The sequence below is a fragment of the Blastocystis sp. subtype 4 genome, assembly GCF_000743755.1.
Source record: "Blastocystis sp. subtype 4 strain WR1 chromosome Unknown seqid_0082, whole genome shotgun sequence".
In the NCBI taxonomy this organism is placed as follows: Eukaryota; class Bigyra; order Opalinata; family Blastocystidae; genus Blastocystis; species Blastocystis sp. subtype 4.
In genome coordinates, this window is record NW_014569465.1 from 1 (window position 1) to 14785 (window position 14785).

Sequence of the window (14785 nt, forward strand, 5' to 3'; positions counted from 1 at the left end):
TTGATGGATGATAACTTCGTCTCGATTGTGAAGGCTGTGATGTGGGGTCGAAATGTCTATGACTCCATTCGGAAGTTCCTCCAATTCCAACTCACTGTCAATGTGGGTGCTCTGTTGATCTCATTCCTCTCATCTGTCTTCCTCAGTGAGACCCCTCTGAAAGCTGTACAGTTGCTGTGGGTTAATCTCATTATGGATACATTTGCTGCTCTGGCTCTGGCTACAGAGTTACCAACACCTAAGCTGTTGGATCGTCCTCCTTGTCGTCGTGATGAATCTCTCATTTCTCCTACAATGATGCGTAATATCTTGGGTCAGGTGTTCTATCAGTTCATAACCCTCATGTTTGTGATTTATCAGGGGCATAAGTTTGTGAATGTCCCAGTAGGCCGAGGTCTAGGTACTGATGCTGTTCCAACCACTCATTACACCATGGTGTTTAATGTGTTTGTAATGATGCAAGTGTTCAATGAGTTTAATTCAAGGAAGATTCACAATGAATGGAATGTGTTTGAGAATATATTTGATAACAGCATGTTCTGGTTTATTGTGATTGGAACCATCATTGTACAGTTGATCATTGTTGAAATTGGAGGTGAAATAATGGAAACTACTCGATTGAGTTGGGGTGAAATTGGTCTCTCAATTCTGATTGGGTTTATGTGTATGGTATTCCAGCTTTTGGCTCGTACGATACCTGGAAACTGGTTCCTTGATTTGAATGACAAGAAGGAGGGAGGTGCAGATTGGTTATGGGCAAAGCTCAGACCCAAGAATGTAGCTACGGGTCTTCCTAGTGTGACAACACAAACCTATTCAAAACGACCCGAGATGAAGCGAATCTTTACTCAATAAATGTATAGTGGTTCATGTTTGTATCAAACACATAACTAAATGTAACGCATCTTCTCCTCTTCAGTGCACTTCTTTGGGAACACTCGTTTGTAAAGAGCCATTCGAACTTCATCATTCATACTCAATTGATCATTGAAGATACACTTCATATATCCATGTGTTCCTAATGGCTCACGAATATGTCCAACCAAACCCAGTCGAGTATGAAGTTCCACAGGTTTGAACCACTATGTCTCATTCTCTCAATTACAGCATACAAGAATGTCTCGTGGTTCATAGAACATGTGACGAACTGTGGCTAACTTACGTCTCACCTTGAAAGGACTTCCAGTCAATACAATCTTCTTCAGTACCACGGTATCTGTTGAAGCCTTGTTCACAGACCCCAATGCGACTACTTGCAAAGTCTACACATCATTCTCTCTGACCTATCTGACCTCATCCCTTGTTTGCCGAGGTTGGAACACAGTAATTGGACAAGGTCGATAGCTCATAGGAGCATAGAAGATCATTTGAATAAACCCAGTAGGAGGAACCCACTGAAGATACTTGCATTTGTCACAACGAACACCTCCATCAGCAAACAGAGGATGAATCAACAAATGACGGAAACCCATATGAATACTTAACAAATCACGGGATTTTAATGGATCTGGCGACCATGTCGAAGATCGTTGAATCGTGGAATGAACCACGGTTAATTTCTCTTCATACGGTAGTAACCAACTTATGAGAAGTGGCAGAGAATGCACATATGAAACAAGCCATTGACGATTCACTCCTCGAAGTCGAATCTCAACATAGTCACCAGCTCGAATCACATGGTCTTGAACAACACCACTCTCATTCTCCCATTCAAACAAACCTTCACTCTTCACTCGCTTTTCTTGTAATTCTAACGCCGATTTCTGCATTGCCTCAAATCCAGGGAAATCTGTTAATGAAGCATACTCAATAGGAAGATTCTCCTTGGGATCCCACGGGGATGATCTAAAACTCTGGAGTCCACGATATTTAATGAATCGATAGCGTGCTGGCTGATCCAATGGAACCTCCACCTCATCAGGAGCTTCCAAATACTCAGATTCTCTCTCTTTTCGCTCTTCTATACTCAAAACGCCACTTGTTCGAGCTTTCTGCTGTCGAGCGAAATCTTCGGCATCTTCGGCATCCAATTCGACATCTGCCTCAAAATCACTATCTTCGTCAAGCTGAGCGAGAGCCATATGCTCACGACGATCCTCCTCATCTTCATACAACTCATCACCGACAATTTCCTGCCAAATGGCCTCAGTGTTTCGAATCGTTCCATGGTCTTCCAGCTATTCACTCAATCCATCATTCAGTACCATACTGCTTCTGTTGGTGTTGGCCATTGAGGGGGCTGAACCTGAGTCACGTCCACCTCTTCCTCTTCAATCAAATCTCGTTCACGCAAACTTTCAGCTACTATTAGTTCTTCTTCCAGTGGAATATGATTTGCTTTCACAGGTGATGGGTCAGGCATAACCTTCACATAGGCAAGTTTGTGGGATCCCTCACCTGTTATGTGAGCAAAATCATAGACCGTGAATGGACCTCCACGTACGTAACCACGCACACAAATGTCACAGACAGGGAGATTTGCCTCCTCCAGAGAGCTATCAGGTACAATGGCCACCTCTTCACCCAACATGTAAGCACGGAGCTGACGCCAGTGCAAAACTGAAGGAGAACACTCGCTTAAGGCTCGTAATAACAAGTCCAGACGGAAATCTTCAAAGATTTTGACATCAGGATTCAATTCTGTCTGGAAGAGTCTATTGGTTATTTTGAACGTCTATAGCTCACCGAGAACAAAACTTCTTCATATTGGCTCGTTGCTTCTGATTTGTAAGTGCTTCAAGGTTTTGAATAATTCCCATACTTGTGGGCAGTCCTTGATTTCGGAGTGTAGTTAGAATTAGATCGGCTTGAGAAGAAATCACCATTTCCTCTCCAGCAGATGCATCACAGACAAACAAGCAAATATCAGCCACTTTACACGTGTCCAGCACATTTTCCAAATTCTGAGTACAACAGAGGAAGGTGAGACGACTTTTGAATTTGGGGAGAATAACAGTTACAGGTTGGCCAATTCCATCCTACTGAATCAATTTTTCATCGATAGCCCACTTGACCTAAAGGAGAATAACGAATGGAACAGTCAGAACACGCGTCCAGAATCTTCTTCAATAATACTCGTGTATCGACATTATCCCCAAATGGAATCAGTGCAACAGCGGAAGGAAACGCATTTCCAGCGCCTACCAATAAAGGATCTCCATTTCCTAAAATACCAGTTCTACGTTTCTGAATAAACTCTTTACGTTTATTCTCTCGGAGCTGACGCTGTTCGTTGAGACGATCCTTCCGATTCTGCGTCCTATTTGTCTTATTAGATTTAGATTATCCTACTTCTCCTTAATACTCAAGCGATTGCCACTTTCAACACGCCCTCCAAGACTTAGCTTGTTTGAACGTTTTGAAGCCTTGACCTGCTTATGCGACTTATTAACTTGCTTTAGTGAGCCTGCTTTGTGGCTATGCTCCATTGTTTGTGGTAGAGTCCATGAATGCGGATTCCGGAAATAGGCTCAATTTCTGTATCATATCTCCCACGGGACTTATATTGAACTGACTATACAACTTCATACAAAGACTATTGGTGAATTATGTTTTCAAAGTGGATTGAGTCTGCAAAGGAATCGGCAACCAAGATTCTTTCAACTAGCAAGAGTGTAATTAATACTGTATGTCGTCTTTGGTTGTCTATATTCTAGTCTGTTCAGCAGTTCCAAGCAGCATCAAATGAATGTAAGATTAGAGACTTTTCTTGTGATGTAGTAAGTGACAAAGCTAATGCGTATCTTCGTGACAATATTATTAAAACACCCAAAGATATGACATATATTACTAACAACTTGATTGGTAAGTAGCAATGAAAACTGACTCATTTTTGTAGCGATGGGTTATCCTGGGAATCCTAAAACTCGTCAAGTTGAAACATCTGTCAACAAAACAGACATGACAGCATATTATTTGGAAGCACGTCATGCCAATCATTACAAACTTTTCAATCTTGCTGAAGAGACGTATGACACATTGATCTTCCACGGTCAGGTTGAGAATTATGATTTCCATGGCTATCCAGCTCCAACCCTCGGTTTATTAGTCCGCATCTGTACTACAGTGGAAGCATGGCTAACGGCAGATCCAGAAAATGTAGCTGTAATTCATTGTTATGTAAGTCCTGTTGAATGTCTGTACTGTAGGATGGTCGAGGTCGAACGATGCTGTTATGTGCCTGTGTGATGACATGGATGGGATGGTTCAACAATCCAACTGAGGCTCTGGCAGTCTCACTTGATCGTCGAGGTCTGACTGAGGATGTGATTCTTCCTTCACAACGTCGGTATCTTCAGTACTTCGATAATCTCCTCCAGGGTATTCGTCCTTCCCCTGAAGCTATGAAACTGACGAGAGTAGCAATTGAAGGTCTACCTGATATGAGTGATGGAGCTTGTTCTCCCTTCTTAGAAGTGTATCGTCAGGATCATTTGGTCTATAGTTCATATGTGAAAGGAAGTAAAAACCGTGGATCTGTGGTTCCTATAAATGCTGGTGATGGTACACTATTCGTTCCTAATATTGTTCTTCAGGTAGGGATTAAAGAAGGAATTATATCGTAGGGCAACGTATTCATTCGTGTTCGTCATCTTCCTGCTTATACAGATCGACCTGTGACTCTGTTCCGTTGTCAGTTCTATACAGGGTTTGTGAAACTGTTCAAATTGGATCTGTCACCATCTGAGTTGGATAGGTCAGTGACTCCCTTCTCTATTCAACTTCATTGTGAGTTCCAACCAGCAGATGATGAAACCAGTCCTATGGAGGATGCATACGAAATGCTAATCACAAAGGAATCTTCAGCACTATGGAGTGAAGTGTTGCGAAGGAAAGAAACACGAATGATGAATACAGAAAATAAAGAGGGTTAGAGTGTTAATGGAATGAGAGTGTAGAAGCATTTGTTGTGGGGACTTCACGGTCATCAAAACGATTGTCTGCTGAACGTAGGAGTAGAAAGGAGGTTTGAGGAATAGCTATGAAGAGCGAGGCGAATCGAGATGTGGATGTGGATATCAGAAATAATGTTTAGTATGTAAATGAACTATCGCAACTGGAGATTGAATTGAATTCAATGAAAACTAAAACACAAGATGAGACAGTTGCTGAAGGAGCAGATGAGTTGGATGATGTAGATAAGTTTTTAGAGACTTATCAAGATAATGTGAATGGTAAAGAAGATGAGGCTTTATTAGTTGTAGGTGAGGGAATGGAAGATGTGAGCACTGAACCCTTTGATTTAGGTGAATATGAGTCTGTATTGAAGGATACCGAATAATTGTGTTTGTTTGAATCAGTCGAAGGAACTTTGTCATAAGAAACCTTGTTACACCAAGATGAACACGCTTTTTCTGTTATTCTTAATTGGCTCTACTGTGTCGCTCTCGGAGGAGATAAGCGAGCCTCATTCGTTCGTTCCTCCCTTTAACAACTATGGATGGTCCGGTAGGTTTTAGAATCGATAGTTCATTGCAAGGAAATCGAAAGATCAAGGGATGGAGTTGTGGAGGAGATGCCAATATCAAGGAGTTCTTTATCCGTCTAACACCCGATCGACAAAGTAAGACGGGCTATTGCTGGAATGACAGTCCTATTTCTTCCAATAAATGGGTGACGACTGTCAAATTCCGTATAAGTGGCCAAGTGCATTTAGATTCCTCTTCTTATGGATTAGGGTGAGTATTTGTATGGTGATGGTATGACTATTTTCTTTGCAAATAAGCCCTTCTATGAAGAAGTCGATTTCTCGTCATTGGTTAAGTTATAGGGTAAGTTGCATGGAGCCTCAGATCAGTTCGTTGGATTTGCAGTAGATTTTGCCACGTACAGAAATCAGGATGTATCAGTGTTCTTTTCTCTTCATATCTAGTATCTCCGTTTCCACAGAGATGTGGGTCTCTATTTGGGTAATAACACAAATGAACATGCCTATCGTCCTGATGTCTACCATCCTGGTTGTTATTCCAACTATCGTTACTATGAAAAGCGTCAAGATTTCTCTGTAGGAGTATTGATTGTTCATTTTACATAGGCTGACAATTTCGCTTCTGTTCGTATTGCCTACGATGGTGATCAACAGTTGATTCGTGTAACTGTGGATTCGCAAGGAACTGGCTTCTATCAATCTTGTATCAGTGAAACGGTCGCTCTTCCCTCGGATTGGTGGAGTAAAGCTTACATTGGAATCAGTAGTTCCACAGGACAAGTAGCTGATAACCATGATTTGATCAGCGTGGAAACCTTGATGGGTGTCTCAGAAGTGGCTGAAACGAGAGACGTAGTATTCACTTCAAAGGAGCGAGAAGAACATTTGGCTGAACTATTGAAAGAGGAATCAATTGATGTGAACACGTTGAATCCAAAAGATAAGGCTTTTTTTGCAATGGCAAGTGAATTAGGTGAAATGAGAGAAAATGAGATAAACAAGCTGAAACGTGAATTAGAACGATCATTAACAGGTATATATAGAATATAATGAATGAAGAGTAGCAATTGATGATAGCATCAACTCAATGATTCGAAAATTACAAACACGTGGAGATGTATCTGAGACAAAGATTGAAGAATTGGAAGAATCATTGAAGAAGAGGGTTTCTTCTTCAATTAGTACACAGATCTCGAATAGGTATTTGATTGGAGGATTGCATGATTGATAGAATTCTGGTATTAGAGAAGATGTTAGACGCAAGTATGAAACAGGAGGTGAAGAAGACCAAAGGTGCATGGGTCATTCCATTCATTTTACTGGCTGTGGTGTTAGTAGTTGTGTTCTTCTTTGTCTATGTGAGTGAATGAATTTGAGATGAGATATAGAAAGAATATCGACATATTGAGAAGACTCACATGCTGTAATTTGTGGTTATCATTTGTTTGTTATGGCGTACTTCAAAAACAAACGAATGTCAAGTGTACTTCAATAAACACATAAAGCACTGATTATCTCATTCTTCCCAATCTCTATCGCTCGGAAGGCTGGTAAATACAAAGGTTCTTCATCTGTTACTTCAATTTCCCATACACTTCCTTTCCAACGATATCGAACAATCAACATTACACGATCATCCAGATCCTCTTTCTCACTCACCCACATTCCCATATATTCTCTCTTGCTTCCAGCATACAATCTCAAATGAGAATCCTTTACCATAAATTGAAGAGCCGTAGTCACATCCATAGCATCCTCACATGCTTGGACCTTCACTGGGTTATGAATGGCCGACTCATAACCATACACAGCCAGCTCAATTACCAATCCATCGCATGCCTCTTCCTGCTTACGAGACCTCTTCGCTACTGAAAGCATCATTTGCTGTTGTGACAGTGCAGCCAATCGCTTGTGCTCTGTCTTGAACGCCTTTATTCGCTTCATCTCTTCATCACTACGAATCACTCCACACTCTCATGTTTACTTCTTTTCTCGTGTAGACTGAGTCGATCGATTCCAATACCACCATCCACCACTCAGTATGAGAGGTACTGAAAACGCAGTAAGTAATGCCCAAACGTTAGAAATAGTATTACTCAAAATGATTGGCAATGTGAAGTTCATTCCTCCACGCTGATACTTCAGCTTCAAGGAAATCCCTTTCATTCCTAACACTACTACACAATTCATCTTACTAAAGGGAGTCAGATCCTTGCCAATCATTCCCTCAACACTCAAATCTGATATACCTCCATTGAGTGTTATTTTGGCTTTTGTTCCCTCCTTCTTATTCAATGTATGTAAATGTGACAGTTTCATCCCCAAATCCCGACCAACAAACATTTCAACAATGGAACGTGAATACTGCGTATTATACTCACCATGCAAAATACAGTTAACAACTTCATCCAGAGACACACTAATCGTTCCCATCAACTTGTCTGATAACTGTTGAAGAAGTTTCAATTCAACTTCAGCTCCTTGCCTTCCATAGCCCAATGATACACTTCCCTGAAGTGAACTTGTGAGAGCTTGAGTCAATTCTACAGCTACTTTGGAGCGCGCTCCAACTAATACTGTGTATGAAAGAGCTTGATCACGACTGAGGTTATGTTGAAGAGTAAGATTTGCTATTCCATATCCTCCCATCCCTTGCACATTTGCCATTCCAGTTAAAGCGAAGAAGAGACTTGGAGAAAGGCGAGTTTGAATTCCCTGAACCATTTGCATTTGGGAGATATGAGGTCCTTTCTTTGGAGGACTTGGTAGATAGAAAGGACTTGCAACTGGAGCCTGTTTAGATGAAGATGTGAAGAGAGATGACACATCAACCGTGAGTGAATAGCTTCCAGATTGTCCTGCTTTTGCTTCATATTCTTGTTGGAAGAGAGTATGTACGAGATCGTTGATGGTATCCAAACTCTACTATGATGAAAGAAATCAAATCACTACGTCATCACGTTTCACAATTTCACAGTTATTCTCATAAAGAAACACAGCCTACGGATTACGGGAAAAAGGGACCTCATATCTTTTCTCCGTACTGATCATACAAATTTCGCTTCTTTTCATCACTTAGCACTTGATAGGCACGCTCAATTCGATGAAAGAACTCATTTGCATATTCCTGTAACTCTTTCGGCTGTTTGTCAGGGTGGAATTGCTTTGATAAGAGTCTGTACTTTTGTTTAATGTCATCTGCATTTGCCTAATACTAATTCTCGTAACCACTTCGTACTGTTCTTGGAAGACCGAGAATTGCGTAGTAATCTCGCTCTTCGAAATTCATCTCCTGCATGGTACAATATTTGTGGACAAAAGTGGCTTTTTCCTACAGAAAGGGATTGGATTCGCCATATTCATGTCTATAACTCTTTTCAATGCATCCCTATCAAAAACAAACAAATCCATCTACTTTGATAAATCCCATAATACATATCAAGGATTTCCTTAGTTGCTTTGACATCATGCACACGAACACAGTTTGCACCAGCCTGTGCACTCAAAAGACTCACAGCCGCAGTTCCCATCACACGATCTTTTGCTACTTTTACTCCAGTCACTTCGCCAATGAATCGTTTTCTGGATGCAGCAATCTATTCTTCAGTTCACTCCTCCTTTTCTACCAGTAGAGGCATATCCTTCGTTATTGCCTTAAAACGAGGAATCTCTCTGACTAAAGTACAGTTTTGCTGGGCATTTTTGGCAAAACCCAAACCAGGATCAATCATAGTACACCAACGAGGCAAACCTGCTTTTAATGCCAGGAAAGAGCGATCCACACAATACTGAGCTACTTCTGCAGTTACATCGGAATAGACTGCTTGTTGATCCATTGTTACAGCATTCCCACGTTTGTGCATCAGAATCGCGGGAATTCCATTTTCTGCCAAATAAGGAATCATTTTGGGATCATCTTCTCCTGCCGAAACATCATTCACGATTGATGCTCCTGCTTCGATGGCCTGCTTTGCCACAGAGGCATGGTAGGTATCCACAGAAATAGGAATCTCGATTCCAGCCTTACGCAACGCTTGAATCACAGGAACAACACGTTCAGCTTCTTCGGCCTCCGTAATAGCAGCAGCTCCAGGACGCGTACTCTCTCCTCCAATGTCGATAATGTCAGCTCCCTCTGCTATCATCTGTTTCGCATGTTCTACAGCAGCCTAAGAATCAAACCAACCAAACATAACTACGGTGAGATTGTTCCAGCAACCTCCATCACTGAAACTGTCAGGAGTTACGTTTAAGATACCCATAATCAGCATGCGACCTTCTAGAGGCAGATGACCTCCGTTGGCAAGAGGAAATACACGAACACAGTCCGAAGTCTGGATACACTTCAGCATCTCACGAATACTCTTTTTGGTGACGGGATGAATAAAATCAGGAGCAATATCGCACATTGGCTTCAGTACAAAGCCGCGTTCTTCCAGTCGCTCGTGAGGAATGACAAGATCATCGAATCCCTCAACCTTGTTGATGTGAACAACATCGTTGCCATAAAATAGGATATCCAAGTCAATAATCCGAGGTCCCATTCTGCAAGTTACAAGTCAAATCAACACCGACCTATAGGTTTTCTCGCGACCCATTTCCTTCTCAATACGCTTGCATGCACGAAGTAGATCGACTGGAGAAAGGTCGGTTTCCACTTTACAAACGGCATTCAGAAAACGACTTTGATTGGTCTCATACATGGCTTTTGTATCATACAAGAAGGATGTATCATTTATAGCCGTAAATGAACGGAGTTTGGATAGGGCGGTGAATAAATGCTTCTGACGATTGCCTACAGATGACAAGGAATAGATAAAGGAGTACCAATATTGCTCCCAAGTGCTAAAAAGACTTTCATCCCGTTTCCGGAGAGAAAATGGCGGTTCCCCATCTGTAACCGAAATCATTCGAAATTCTGTCATTCGCTGAAACGATATATGTCTTGGATTGATTGGTTTTGTTCCCTTCCAGGAAATGAAGGGATCTGCAATGTGCCGGTAGATTTCATCAGTTGGTTCATGAATTCACTTTGACTTTTAGTGGATCAGTTCAATCTTTCTGGACTCCGCCAAATTGTTGATGATTATGAAGAAGCGCTTAGTATCCTCGTTGGAGATATCCGAGGTAAATAGATTATTCTGAATTTGAATCTATAGATAAGAAGAAAATTGAAGCATTGGAAACATCGGTTGTGGAATTGTACTCTTTGATTCATCAACGTTATATTGGAAGTGAAGATGGATTAGAAGATATGGTATGGATAGATTATGAGAGTTGAAAGGATAGAAAAAGAAGTATGATGAACGTGTGTATGGTTTCTGTCCTCGATATTATTGTAATAATTGTCCTCTTCTTCCTGTTCGTTTGTACAGTTTGGATCATTGTTAGGTTGGTCTATCCAATGAATCACGTCATCATAGTTATAAGTTATACTGTCCTTGTTGTAAAGATTTGTATGTTCCAGTGGACGAGAATTCAGAGTGTAAGATAATGAGATTGATTATGATACTTAGCTATTGATGGTTGTTTTTTTGGGACATCGCTTCCACTCGAATTTCTGATCCATTATCCATCATATGTGCCCATCAAACCTTTGAAGGTGTATGAACCAAAGCTGTATGGGTTTGCATTGAGTAAAGAAAGTCCGGCATATCGGAAAGTATGACTTCTTGAAGGCAGATGAATGGCAAAAGAATAGTATTGAAAACATGATTTGTTTATATCTACATGGTTGTTCTATTTATTTTGTTTGTTTACGGCACTCACTTGACAGACATTTTTTTGGAACAGTCCATGTCTCCTAAGGGATCGACAAAGTAGTTTTATAGTGTTGTATTTCCTTGTAGAAAGAAAGCAACGGTCAAAGGACATGATTTCTCAGAAGCCTATGATTGGCATACTGTAGCGAAATGGTTAAGTGCTACTATTCAAAAGCAGACATGCAGTAAGGAAATTACTGTAGATACTTACCAGTATTCTTTTCTTCAACAGATTTGTGCAAAATTGTTTATAAAGTTATTGATAGATAATGATTTCAAATCGTTTTGGGCCTTTCAAGAGTGTCATGGAGTAGATGCACTTCTTACCATATCCAATTTTATGTCATTCGGTGAATCCTTTACAGAAACTCTGTTTCCTACTTGTTTGAGTCCTTCGGTCAATGTTGTGTATTGTCTGGAGATGCAAACAATCTCTTTCTTCGTAACATGGATTTTGAAAATACCTGGGGTGATAAATTGTTGAAACGATTTAGATCAGATCTTCTTGCTGTATCCCGATTTGCTGTACGATTAAGGCTTGTTTCTGAGTATAGACATCACAAAGCTCCACTATAGCTATTGATTTACTGCCTTCAAAGCAGTGGTGGTGTGACGGTCCTCGTCTACACATTGTGAATGAGTTTGATGTGCTTACATCTTCTTTCGTTCACTTCTAGTCGTTAATTCGCTTTCGTTGCGCTCATCTTCCTTCTATGTTTTCGCTTTTTGATCACTCCTTTCTCATCGTGAATCCGTATGATCAACCAGTTCTACCTCGTTCTCTCCAAAACATCGACTCAATGATCTCCATATCAGATGATGCATCAAATACAGAATATCATCGTCTCCAGGGCCCTCTTCTTCACGAGCAGACCATTCCACTCAATTCATTGGTTTCCACTATTGTCCCTACACGACGCTGCTTTATGCCCATTCTGAGCTTTGTCACGGATTCAAACTCATTGGATCTTCCGATTCCTCTTCTCTGTGACTGGATTGTGGTGAGTTCTGGAACTATCCCTGGATGTGAAGATCTATGTGAAGCAATTCGAGAACCGCTGATTGCATTCAACAAACATCCTTTGCAAGCTGCTTTTCGTAATCGAATCAATCGTATCTTTTTCCGCGGGAATTTATCAAGTGAGAGAAGAAACAAAAATGAACAATAGAGCTTAATCGAGTAACAGAACTACTTCAGTTATTGCCTAAAGAGACTCTGGATGCTGGTGTGATTCGACCATCAGGAATCAGTGAGATATCTGATTCGTCTCTCTATGCTGTTCTCGACAACCAATACTCTCGTTGGTACATGAAGGTAATCTATCTGTTTAGTAATTCATAATAGGAAAGCATTCCATACAACTATCCACATTGCTTGTACGAATGAATTGAAGTATTAATTATAGTCAATCCTTGCTAAACTGCCAATTTGCACTGTGATCCATAATAGAATTAGTAATGACTAGAGTGATGCCAGATTCACCTGAGTGTCAGTTTGCGCCATTGTATTATCTGACTGGAACGGTCGTATTGTTAGTTGCTTCTTCTCAACAGTACTGGTATTCATCCTATTTTAAGCCTGGTGTACATTATGTGCCAATCAAGGTAGTATTTCTCGAATTTCAGAAATATAGGATGATTTATCTGATGTGAAGATGATTCTTCAGTCAGCGAGTCTACATCCAGAAAAGTATGAACTAATAGCAAGAAATGGACAGGAATTGTAGGGATGAATTGAAGAATGAATGGTAGAGCAAGACAGATCTTTCATCAAAATGTTGTCATAGGATATTTGAAGGAAGCTGTTCGATTGATTCGAGAATTGCCTGTAAGCGAGATCAAAACTGTATCAGAGGAGTATTGTCAGTTACAATGTTGGAAGCGACCTCAACTTAGGTCTGTGAAACGAGAGGTACCTTGTGATTGTACGCAATGTAAAGAAATGAAACGGATTACTGGATGGTGTGTTTGTTGTACTCAGGAAAGTGATCGTATTGATCCTCAAGATTGGAATGATCATAATATTATAGCTTCACGAAGAGACATTAGAATGCAAATAAAGCAATTCTAACACTCGTCTCATTAAAAAAAACAAATCCAGTGATTGCCTGTATATCTCAATAAATATCTATGGATTGACTCTTAAAGACAAATAATGATTAGATAGGAGAAAACAAGGAATACTGAAATGAGTTATTTGCCAACATCAAATATACATCTGATTCCCGTGATTCAAAATCAGTTACAAATGGAGTTCATCATATCTTGCTCATGTGCATTAGTAAATATTAATGAGAAATGAGTGCAAATAACGCAAAATCAGTTTCAAAGAAGGAGAACAGTATGGATTGGAGAAAGGATTGGAGAGAGTATTTGACAACTACCGTTTCGAAGGAAATGAAGGAGTGTATGATAAGAGTTAATATTGAAAATGGAAGTATGAGTGGAGTATGTAAGAGAGGAGAAGAGGTGGTAGAGGTGACATGGAACAGAAGAGAGAATGAGAACAACGTGGAATTGATTCTCGTACACTTGAAAAATCATTCAATAAGAGTATTGAAAGGGTCAGAAGGAGAAGAATTGACTGAAATGGATTTGAGTGAATTGGTTGAGAATGAAATTGTTGATTTGAATGTAGATGGAAGGAGATGGGAAGGAGGAGTATTGAAGGAAGATGTGTTTGGATATGGTCGTTTGTATGATGAAGAAAATCGAATTGAATATGATGGTTGGATAATCGAAGGAAAGAAGAGATGTTATGGAATTGAGTATTGGAGTGATACTGGTTTGATGAAATATTCCGGCTGTTACTTCAATGGATTGAAGAATGGATATGGAATATTGTATGATCTCAAAGGAAATGTCATTTACCGGGGGTATTTTAATGATGATTGTGGTATTGGTGAGAATATTGAAATGAAATGGGGAAGGAATAGTGAACTGAGTATTGATAGTTATGTTGTAACACTTATGATTACTAATGGTTTCAGTTCTGCCAACTCATCATTGATATTGAATTATCCACTGATGTCATTGAAACAAATTGAGATTGGAAATGACTGTTTCAAGAAAGTGAGTCAATTTGTGATTGATGGATTGAGTGAGTTGGAAAGTGTAAAGATTGGATGGAGTAGCTTCTATCTCGATAAGAGCCTTAGAAGAGATAGTAAATGTGTGATAATGAATTGTGATCGATTGAAAGAAATCCACGTTGGAGGTTTTTCATTCTGTTATTGTGAATCTTTTGAATTGAAGAATCTTCCTTCTCTTATATCCATTCAACTGGATGAAAGTTCGTTTTATCAGTGTAATTCTGTCATATTTGAGAGTATGAATGATCGAATGAATAATAAGCAGATCTATATCGACTTCAATCTATCACTCTTGGATATGAGGTTTTTCAAGGAGATTATGATACAAGAGAATCGAATGAATTGATAATGAAGAGTATGAGTGAGTATGATATTGATTGATCAGATCTCCCTTGTCTATCTCTAATCAAAGGAGATACTGGCAGTATGTACAATGTAGGCAAAGTGGTATTGGAGAGTAATGATTGATCATCGTATTTGAATTAGACATCCCATCACTCACT

At 40.0% G+C, this 14785-nt stretch overlaps 9 protein-coding genes across 9 annotated transcripts; 6 read left to right on the forward strand and 3 right to left on the reverse strand.

Moving 5' to 3' along the window:
- Positions 1-3: 3 nt before the first annotated feature.
- On the forward strand, positions 4-855 carry JH06_1927 (plasma membrane calcium-transporting ATPase 1; the record flags this gene model as incomplete). Its single annotated transcript, XM_014672601.1, has 1 exon — positions 4-855. The coding sequence occupies one exon, from the start codon at positions 4-6 to the stop codon at positions 853-855; it is 852 nt and encodes a 283-aa protein (XP_014528087.1).
- Positions 856-890: 35 nt separating this feature from the next.
- JH06_1926 (pre-rRNA-processing protein) lies at positions 891-3428 on the reverse strand (the record flags this gene model as incomplete). Its single annotated transcript, XM_014672600.1, has 8 exons — positions 891-1082; positions 1113-1262; positions 1293-2177; positions 2210-2654; positions 2686-2978; positions 3010-3140; positions 3183-3259; positions 3292-3428. The coding sequence occupies 8 exons, from the start codon at positions 3426-3428 to the stop codon at positions 891-893; spliced, it is 2310 nt and encodes a 769-aa protein (XP_014528086.1).
- Positions 3429-3548: 120 nt separating this feature from the next.
- JH06_1925 (phosphatidylinositol-trisphosphate) lies at positions 3549-5281 on the forward strand (the record flags this gene model as incomplete). Its single annotated transcript, XM_014672599.1, has 9 exons — positions 3549-3626; positions 3657-3690; positions 3721-3804; positions 3839-4098; positions 4149-4535; positions 4566-4869; positions 4899-4949; positions 4980-5011; positions 5036-5281. The coding sequence occupies 9 exons, from the start codon at positions 3549-3551 to the stop codon at positions 5279-5281; spliced, it is 1476 nt and encodes a 491-aa protein (XP_014528085.1).
- A 58-nt stretch (positions 5282-5339) lies between these two features.
- JH06_1924 (hypothetical protein) lies at positions 5340-6855 on the forward strand (the record flags this gene model as incomplete). Its single annotated transcript, XM_014672598.1, has 9 exons — positions 5340-5448; positions 5480-5646; positions 5678-5740; positions 5771-5842; positions 5873-6004; positions 6035-6461; positions 6493-6628; positions 6660-6762; positions 6817-6855. 9 exons carry the CDS (start codon positions 5340-5342, stop codon positions 6853-6855), a joined length of 1248 nt encoding a protein of 415 aa, XP_014528084.1.
- Positions 6856-8453: 1598 nt separating this feature from the next.
- Positions 8454-8726, reverse strand: JH06_1923 (chaperone; the record flags this gene model as incomplete). The annotated part of the gene is made up of 2 exons (XM_014672597.1): positions 8454-8636; positions 8667-8726. The coding sequence occupies 2 exons, from the start codon at positions 8724-8726 to the stop codon at positions 8454-8456; spliced, it is 243 nt and encodes an 80-aa protein (XP_014528083.1).
- Positions 8727-8805: 79 nt separating this feature from the next.
- On the reverse strand, positions 8806-10322 carry JH06_1922 (dihydropteroate synthase; the record flags this gene model as incomplete). Its single annotated transcript, XM_014672596.1, has 5 exons — positions 8806-9024; positions 9055-9597; positions 9628-9973; positions 10004-10223; positions 10256-10322. The coding sequence occupies 5 exons, from the start codon at positions 10320-10322 to the stop codon at positions 8806-8808; spliced, it is 1395 nt and encodes a 464-aa protein (XP_014528082.1).
- Positions 10323-10368: 46 nt separating this feature from the next.
- Positions 10369-11096, forward strand: JH06_1921 (casein kinase II subunit beta; the record flags this gene model as incomplete). Its single annotated transcript, XM_014672595.1, has 6 exons — positions 10369-10441; positions 10472-10555; positions 10588-10685; positions 10718-10789; positions 10820-10913; positions 10945-11096. 6 exons carry the CDS (start codon positions 10369-10371, stop codon positions 11094-11096), a joined length of 573 nt encoding a protein of 190 aa, XP_014528081.1.
- A 1020-nt stretch (positions 11097-12116) lies between these two features.
- On the forward strand, positions 12117-13261 carry JH06_1920 (hypothetical protein; the record flags this gene model as incomplete). The annotated part of the gene is made up of 7 exons (XM_014672594.1): positions 12117-12330; positions 12360-12505; positions 12536-12567; positions 12597-12626; positions 12657-12795; positions 12825-12913; positions 12943-13261. 7 exons carry the CDS (start codon positions 12117-12119, stop codon positions 13259-13261), a joined length of 969 nt encoding a protein of 322 aa, XP_014528080.1.
- Positions 13262-13779: 518 nt separating this feature from the next.
- JH06_1919 (hypothetical protein) lies at positions 13780-14750 on the forward strand (the record flags this gene model as incomplete). The annotated part of the gene is made up of 5 exons (XM_014672593.1): positions 13780-14066; positions 14145-14400; positions 14446-14518; positions 14548-14637; positions 14668-14750. The coding sequence occupies 5 exons, from the start codon at positions 13780-13782 to the stop codon at positions 14748-14750; spliced, it is 789 nt and encodes a 262-aa protein (XP_014528079.1).
- Positions 14751-14785: the final 35 nt, after the last annotated feature.